Genomic DNA, 8,247 nt, shown 5'->3' on the forward strand with positions numbered 1-8,247 from the left:
TCTAGAATGATCATGTGCATGTCTCTTGTAAATCATTTTGGGTCAAAACTGCACAGAATAAATGGCACAAAGAAAGGCCACAGTGGAGAAAATCACACCATGTAATTCAGAATAACATGGTAGAACAGCCACTGGCTGAGGTCATGATAAAATGATGTGCTAACTGATTGAGTTAAGGTTATTATAGAGCCTGCCAGGCCAGCTCTCATTGGCTGAGAATGTACAATAGAAGTCCAAGCATAGAAAAAAGTATTAATATGAGACTAAAACAGAGTCATTATGTGTTATTAAAGAGAAAGATTTCAGAGACAGATGAATTAAAAACAAATATCTGCAACTCTGGCAACATTATACTCGGTCACTTATTTCTGAGCCCAGTAGGATCCTGTGGGAAATTTTTATATACCCTGCTTTAATTGTGTTATAGGATGGGGTACTATTCCCTTCTATCCCACAGTGTAAGCCCTCTATAGACAAAGACACTGTTTTATGAGTATTTTTAACATATCATAAACTCAGCCATGTGGCAGAGGCCAACTGCCTAGTCCATTTGGGCTACTATAACAAAATACACAAACTGAATAGCTTACAAACAACAGAATTTTATTTCTCATAGTTCTGGAGGCTGGAAGTTCAAGATCAAGGCAACAACAGAGTCGGTGTTTGGCGAGAGCTGTTTTTTGGTTCTCATATATGTCATCTTCTTGCCATGTCCTCATATGGTGGAAGGGTGAGTTAGCTCTCTGGGGCCTTTTTAAATAAGGGCACTAATCCTAATCATGAGGGCTCTGCACTCCTGATCTAATCACTTCCCAAAGGCCCACTTCTTAATGCCATCACCTAGGGGATTAGGATTTCAACATAATGGCTTTTGAGGGGATACAAACTAGAACTAAAGAACAGACCATAGCACCAGCTAAAGACTGGTATGTCAATAAGAATAGCTGAATGAGGCTGGAAAGAGATAATAATTAGAAGGGACAAAGTCCCATTCCAGAGCCCAACACCTAGGGTTTCATTAGGCTGGGGTTTCTCAAACTCAGTACAACTGACATTTTGGGCCAGATTATTTTTCGTTGTGGGGTACTGCCCTATGCATTATAGGATGTTTAGCAGCATCCCTGGCTTCTATTTACTGGATGCCAGTAGCACACACATCCCACCATCCCCCAACCCCCCAAGTATAATGACCAAAATGTCTCCAAACATTGCCCAATGTCCTCTGGGGGGCAAAATTGCCCCCAATTGAGACTGCTGTATTCAATCCACTTCCATTAGTTCTCTTTAAATCACAAAATTCTGGTCGATATAACAGATAGAAATTCCTGATCTAGAGAGCAGAATTCTGTTGTGTTAAGAGAGAATACACAATTATAGCTAAACTCCAATTCTCACTTTATATAAATTTATTTACACTCACCTAACTACATTATTCTAACAAAACACTGGGACAACTTGTAAAAGTACTTATGCATATGTGCAGGACAGGAAGAGAAAATAAAGAATCAGATTTATTGGGGTGGTTAAGTGAGATCATGGATGAACTGTTTACTTCTATTCAGCAGTAGCCTTTGTGGTCCCAGGCTTCCAGTGGCCAGATAATTCCCTCAACTCCATGAGCAGGTGACCGAGGAGGACTCTCACATCCTGCATGTGTTTGAGAAGAAGGCCCATCTGGTGATACAGATGAGGATCTGGCATCCCCAGAGGAGAAGAAAAGCCTGGATCCTCAGAAGATGGGGTTGGCGGCAGAGGCAGAGGCCCAGGGGCCTCCTCAGGAGCCGTTCCTGGAGCAGCTGATTTCTGAGGAGCTGGATTCAATGTGGGAGGTGCAGCAGAGCTGGAGGCACCTGGATTATGGGGCAGGAGGCACATACAAGAGTGAAGTCTGACTCTGGCCCTTCCCTCCCATCCCTGGCCAATCTTTCTTGTTCTCTGAAAGTGGCTGTGGGGCCCAATGGCAGCAGGGACTTGAGGACTCTAGTGTCCCTCCTGGTCCAAATTTTAATCTGAAGCTTGGCCACTTCTGTTTGAAATTCTTCAGCAGTGAGGCTTCACCACTGGACAGCTATAACTATTAGCCAATTCTTTCTCTATCAAGGCTGAATCTAATTCCCTGAAGCATGAATGTGGTAACTGGTTCTAGGTCAGCCTCTTTATTATATAACACATTAGTCCAATTCCTTGTGCTAATGCCAGCCTTCAGCTTTTTGAGGACACCTCTGCTGGCCTCTGAGTCACCTCCTCTTCAGGATAGCATCTCCAGCCCCTTCCATTATTTTTCATATGACATGACTTTAAGCCCCCTTATGACCCTGGACACCTCTTCTGGGAGTGTTTCAGGTCAAGTGCAACCTCTTAACAGTGGCTCCCAGAATTGAACATAGACTTCAGACTATCCCATCTTCATTCCAGATATTAAATTCCTATAAATGCCCAGAGAGCATGTTGGGGGGGATGCTAAGGCTTGTGGGGCAGCAGGTGTGGAGCTGGCTCAGCTCTTGGTCTGGTGAGGTGTGCACCACAGTCTGAGGGAGAAGTTCTCTATTTGTGCTGTCTCTCATCATCAGGGATTCTGGCCCATTGTTCCTGCCTCCTCTGTGTCCTTCTTAACCTGCTCACACTGAACCCCAGCTCACAGGTCAATTCATCCTATCCCTCCTTTTCACTCACACGCATGCCAAACAGACAACCTGCACTCTGATACGAACTCACCCTGCACTCTGATCTCTAGCTGGGGGCTCTGTTTCCAAACTTGGTTGTCCTCAGTGGCTGCCTCACACCAGTATGACCCGGAGTGATCTTCTGAAGCTGTGGGGATCTGGAATTCTGAGGAGAGCCCCCTGCTTTGCACTATCCTTCCATCCTTGTAGAAGGAGAAGAGGAGGCGGGCAGCTGACCTCTGCAGGGGCAACTTTGTCTGACAACTCAGGGTCATGGGGCCTCCTGCTTGGGGTTCAGCTGAGGGTACAGCTCTGAGAATTGGCGCTGGAAACAGTTCTGGGAAAAAGATAGGCAAGAAAGAAGAGCTCAGCCATCTTATATACAGGTAGACACATGCAGGTGAAGAGACTTGGGGAGTCATACTTCCTTTCCCCTGTTTCCAGCAGGAATGGGCTCTCTTAGATTCCATTTGAATCTGTCAAGTTCTTTCTGTAAGTAGACAGGACTAGGAAAGATCCACAGATGGGCAAATCTGATAGTTGTCCAGACACCCAATCAGTGAGCACTAAGAAGCATAGATCTGGGTGATAGGAACTATGCTGGACTCTGAGTGGGGCTGGATGACTTCAAAAGGCTGAGGTCTCGTCCCTTTCGAAGCCCAACTTGGGCATTTGCCAGCAACCTGCTCCATAGTCTGTTGATGATCTTGCTACCTCCAGGCTAAAGAAAGACAATTTGGGCTCCCAGTCTCTCCTTACCCTCCCCTGCCATGACAATGCTGCTTCTAGCTCTCACCTTGGACTGTGATAGCCACAACAGATGCTGTTTCTGGGATCCCAGGACCAGGGCTCTGGAAGATGCCACTGCAGTGGTAGTGCCCGCTGTCTGCCTTTTGTACCACAGCGATGGAGAATTCCCTGTTAGGCCCGGGGGGACCCAGAGCTGAGCCATCTCGGTAGAAGGTCACCTGAGTCAGTGGCCAGTCTTGCCAGGCCTGGCAGCGCAGAATCAGCAGGTCCCCTTCAAAAACTGGCTTGGCTGGACCTTGGAGGATCAGCCAGTCTATGGTCCAGAGAAAGAGCTGAGTGTCACCCAGGGCCTCCCTTGGGGGCCACCCCCAAGCATGCCTACTCCCCTAAACTTTCTCTGAGGGTCCAGGTAAACTCTCACCCCTGGTTGGGAGTATGGGACAACTTCCCTAGGGCCTAGGACTTAGAGTACCCTGGTTGCTGTGGGCTGAAGACTGGGAAGGAAGGACCTCATCCCATGGCCAGTTTCCTAGGGACACTTTCCTGGGTGGGCTCTGAGGCTGAAAGAAGGGGTTTGGGGCACTGCTCAGGCCTTCCCAGGACCTCACCATAGGACACAATCAGGTGGAAGGGTTCACTGAAAGTGTAGGCCTTGACCTGGAAGCCAGCTTCCCTTGCATCAGTCAAGTCATCCTCCGTGTGGCAGCTGCTCTCCTCAGTGCAGACAGGTCCCTCACACTGCAGCGTCTCAAAACTGGCAGCTGAAGAGGGCATGGCCCAGGGAGAACCAGAAAATGATGATGCAACTTGGAGAAAGAGGACAGGGTTCCTCCATCTCCCAGGATAATCATCCTTTTTAGAATGAGACTAGTAAGACACCAAAACCTTTTTTTTTTTCGGAAAGACCCCTGTGAGTGTCTCAGGGGGATAGTTTTGACCTTGATTCACTGGCGTCCAGGTGCTCTCAGCAAATGCACTGTGGTTTGGAGAAGAGGGAGGGGAGAGAATGAAAGAATGGTGAAACTCACCGGCATGACATCCAGCTGCTGGTACGGGAAACCAGGAGCAAAGACAGTGGTAACTCGAAGCAGGGAGGCATAGGACAGGAATGAAAGGGAGACATCAGATTCTAATGTTCACTGGGTGCCAGACCCTGCTAGCACTTGCGTGCAGTATCTAACTTCATCCTCACAAATTTTCCAGGTATGTGACTTTATCCTCATTTTATAATCTTAAAGAAACACACTTAGAAAACCAAATTAACATACCCAAAGCTTAAAAAGAGACTAAGCAATGGAGCGGGAAAGGCAGGTGTGTCTGAGTCCAAAATCAATGTTCTTTTTACTTCACTGTGCAAATATGGTCTACTTCAGTCCTCAGACCTTCCTTGGGGACTTTCTTTCATATTCTGATTTTCCCAAACTTCACTTGGCTCCTCAGCCTTGAATATGTTATCTAACAAAGAGCTTTCAGTACCCAGCAGTGTGTCTCCTCCTTTCTTCCTCCCCCTTGCAGGTCTTCACTTTTCAGCCATCTTTACTTTAATGTCCTCTGCCACTTGAATTTTCCCTGGCAGTGGCACAGAGCTTTCTCTGTCTTTTTTCCCCTCCTCCCAGTCCATATTAGTAACTGTGGAACAATTCTTTGCTCCAGATTGAAATTTAGAGTTATCCATTTCTCACCACATCTCCTCAACCTATCTCTTACCTTCATGGTAGACCCAGGCAAGGGAAGTGACATTTCTCCCTTCTCTGGGACTGCTCTTTATCTCCCTAACTATTCTCCCCCTCCTCCAGCCTCATGGCCATTCACATGTGCATACTTCTTCACTCCATCTGACTGTCATTTCATGCCCCACTTGCCTTTATTCTCTTCCACTCCCAATAGCCCAGCGTTCTTCTTTGATTTTGTCATGTCCCTTACCAAGACCCCTCCCTACTTCCTAATTCTCATCACATCAGTACCAGGTGTTTTCTTTCCATCCTTTCTCCGCTCTCTTCACTGTAATGCTACCTCTTTTCAGTTCCTCCACTGTCACTCAACTGTGCTCTGCCTCCTCTCCATTTTTTCTTTTTAAAAATAAAATCTTATCCAGGCGCGGTGGCTCATGCTTATAATCACAGCACTTTGGGAGGTTGAGGTGGGAGGATCCCTTGAGCCCCGGAGTTCGAGACCAGCCTGGGGAACATAGAGAGACCCTGTCTCAACAAATAATTTTTTAAAAAATTGGCCAGGCCTGGTGGCACTTGCCTGTGGTCCCAGCTACTTGGGAGGCTGAGATAGGACGATTGCGTAAGCCCAAGAGGTCAAGGTTGCAGTGAGCAGTGATTGCACCACTGCACTCCAGCCTGGGTGGCAGAGCGAGACCCTGTCTCAAAACATAAAATAAAATAAAATAAAATCTTGTTGGGTTACTGGGAACTCACTCAATAAACCTTAGGTGGTAGGTATTATTATTTTCATTCTACAAATGAGAAAACTGAACCAGAAATAGAAAAAGTGATTTTCTAAAGTGACATAGAGCTGGTAAATAGAAGAGGGGCTTGAAACCGGAGTATCTGATTCCAAGTCTGCAGTTCTTATCACAAGACAAAAACAAAAAAACATTGTCACTACCCACAAATAGCTCTCAATTTAGTGGAAGACACAGGTAGATGAAAATATTATTTCAGCATAAGTAGGAAAATATTATAATAAGAAAAATGTATCGCAAGCAACCATTGGAGCAGAAAGAAGCATTCAAGAAAAGCTACCTGGAAAAGATACCATTTAAGCTGAGTCTTTAGGGGTACCTACACATTTGCAAGGAGAAGGAGAGTAGGGTGCCATGGAAAGAGCTCATTTCAGGTGGAGATAGTGGTATAAGCAAAGCCTTAGAGACAGGCAAGAGTCCGGTGTGTGAGTATGTAAATATGAACTGATTGAGATTTATTAGAGCATAAGTTACAAGGCTGAGAGGGTAAAAGTAGAGGCTGCTTGGCCTTTTGTGCCATGATAAAGAATTTGGGCTGGTAAACTTGAGTTTTAGAAATTACTCTGTCTGCAGGGTACAGAATTCATTTCAAGAACACAAGGTTTGGACAAGGAGATTAGTTAGGAATTTACTGGAATAGCCCAAGTCATAGAGGATGAGGGCTTGTCCTAAGACATTAGTGATGATCCAGGCAAGGGACTGCTTCTATGAACAATTTAGAAGGTAAAATTGGCCAAACCTAATGATTGATCAGATTTAGAGAATGAAAAAGAAGGAAGAGTCTGGGTTGTTTCTGAGGTTTATGGCCTTGTAAGGGTAGATGCTGGTGTCATTAGCTGAGATCAGAAAGTGGAAAATGAATTAGATGAGGCAGGGGCCAAAAGGACAGATAAGTTCAACTCTAGTCACATGGTGCAGAGACACTTGTGAGATATGTAGGTAAATATGTCTGGTATGAAGCTTGATATTTGAATGTGAAGCTCAAAAGCATGGTTAGGGTTGGGGATATGATTTGGGACTCTTAAATACAGAGTTATAGTGGCAAAAATTAAATAGACAAATAAGCTCATGAAGGAGATTGTGTAAAGAAAGAGGAGTACAGAGGCAAGGCTATAACTATAGAGAACACTAGTGTTTAAGGGGAAGAGAAGAGAAGCTATTAAGGGATCAAGAGAAGTCCATGTAGTACGAGGAGAAAATGGTGCCATGGAAGCCAGGGTAGTAGAGAATGCAAGAAGGAGTAAGTGATCAACAGAGCCCAGTGCAGCAGAGAAATCCAGCAGGATATGAACTGAAAAGCATGCCATAACCCAGTCAATATAGAGATCGTTGTGCCCTAGACAAAACCGATTCCAGTGGAAGCCAGGCTGCAAGCATTGAGGAGTGTGTGAGAAGTGAGGAAGTGGAGATAGCAAGTGCAAACTATTCTTTTAAGAAAACTTGTCTCATAAGTGAAAGAAAAGTTGAGATTAGAGCTAGAGAGGACATCATGATCAGAGGGGACTTTCAGGATGGAAGATTTTTATATTCAGAAAGTAATTCAATCCTGTACACCAAACTTTCTTATACCTACCCTTCTTATTCCACCTGAATACTGCTTCTTTGGAGGGCCAGAATTAGTCCATGTTTCTTTCCTTCTGGTCCTTTCTCCAAAGTTAAGCAAAGCTCCATTCCCACACCAATATTCAAATATTTTACTTACCCAGTAGCATCTGGGCCACCCAGAGCACACCAAGGGAAAGGTAGAGGGCCCAGGCCATGAGGACACAGCCCAGCTTCATGGTGACTGTGTTTAGGTCTCCTGCAACCCCAACACTGATATTCTTCAACATGAAACCTCTCAGATTAGAAAAGAGGAAGTAAATCTAACTGTCTCATCTCCTTGCATCTGGGGTCTGTTTTCATTTTCTAGTTTGTAATTGGCTTTCATCGTTCAGATTTGGCCAACACGCTTTCAGCATCATCTGCACCCTTAGGGCTGTGACAAAATGGTAGCACTCTCAGCTGTTCAAGAATTTACTCACAGAGCTCAGGGGTCTGTCAAAGCATGTCATTGTCTGATAGCCAGCTGGCCTTCATGTACACTCTGGGAAAGGTCAGTGCAACAACCACCCTTTTCACTGGTGATGCAACTGGGGACAGAAGGTGGGATGTTGTTTGAAGGCCAATAGAAAATCACTGGAGAATCAATGATGAGAATTCAAATGTCCTGCCCATTCCAACACTTATATGTTTCTAGTGACTAGAAGGTAGCGAGACAGAGAAGGAAGATTAGTCATGGCACCAAGTTAGATATCAGATTAGTCTCTAGTAGGCTCTGACTATCCAAAGCCCACACAAATTTGCATGCAAATTTCTCTA

General features: G+C 45.2%; 1 protein-coding gene across 4 annotated transcripts; it reads right to left on the reverse strand.

Annotated features, from left to right (window-relative positions):
* Window positions 1–582: 582 nt before the first annotated feature.
* FCRLA (Fc receptor like A) lies at window positions 583–7,704 on the reverse strand. 4 transcript variants are annotated; one of them, XM_063595678.1, is made up of 6 exons: window positions 7,589–7,703; window positions 4,442–4,456; window positions 4,022–4,174; window positions 3,460–3,726; window positions 2,716–3,000; window positions 583–1,850 (listed from the first exon to the last, which is right to left on the reverse strand). In XM_063595678.1, exons 1-6 carry the CDS (start codon window positions 7,665–7,667, stop codon window positions 1,555–1,557), a joined length of 1,095 nt encoding a protein of 364 aa, XP_063451748.1. In that variant the 5' UTR covers window positions 7,668–7,703; the 3' UTR covers window positions 583–1,554. The 4 variants fall into 4 exon arrangements, with proteins under 4 accessions (XP_063451748.1, XP_063451747.1, XP_057158253.2 ...); XM_063595677.1 differs by having other exon boundaries at window positions 4,442–4,459; XM_057302270.2 differs by lacking the exon at window positions 4,442–4,456 and having other exon boundaries at window positions 7,589–7,704.
* Window positions 7,705–8,247: the final 543 nt, after the last annotated feature.

This window comes from Pan paniscus, chromosome 1, assembly GCF_029289425.2.
Source record: "Pan paniscus chromosome 1, NHGRI_mPanPan1-v2.0_pri, whole genome shotgun sequence".
Taxonomy (NCBI): domain Eukaryota; kingdom Metazoa; phylum Chordata; class Mammalia; order Primates; family Hominidae; genus Pan; species Pan paniscus.

Coding starts and splice junctions, on each gene's coding strand:
- FCRLA (XM_063595677.1), bottom strand. CDS start 7,667: ATGAAGCTGGGCTGTGTCCTCATGGCCTGGGCCCTCTACCTTTCCCTT. Junction 3,001..3,459: donor TGTGGCTATCACAGTCCAAG/GTGAGAGCTAGA, acceptor TCTTTTTCCCAG/AACTGTTTCCAGCGCCAATT. Junction 1,851..2,715: donor GCTAGAGATCAGAGTGCAGG/GTGAGTTCGTAT, acceptor CCCATAATCCAG/GTGCCTCCAGCTCTGCTGCA.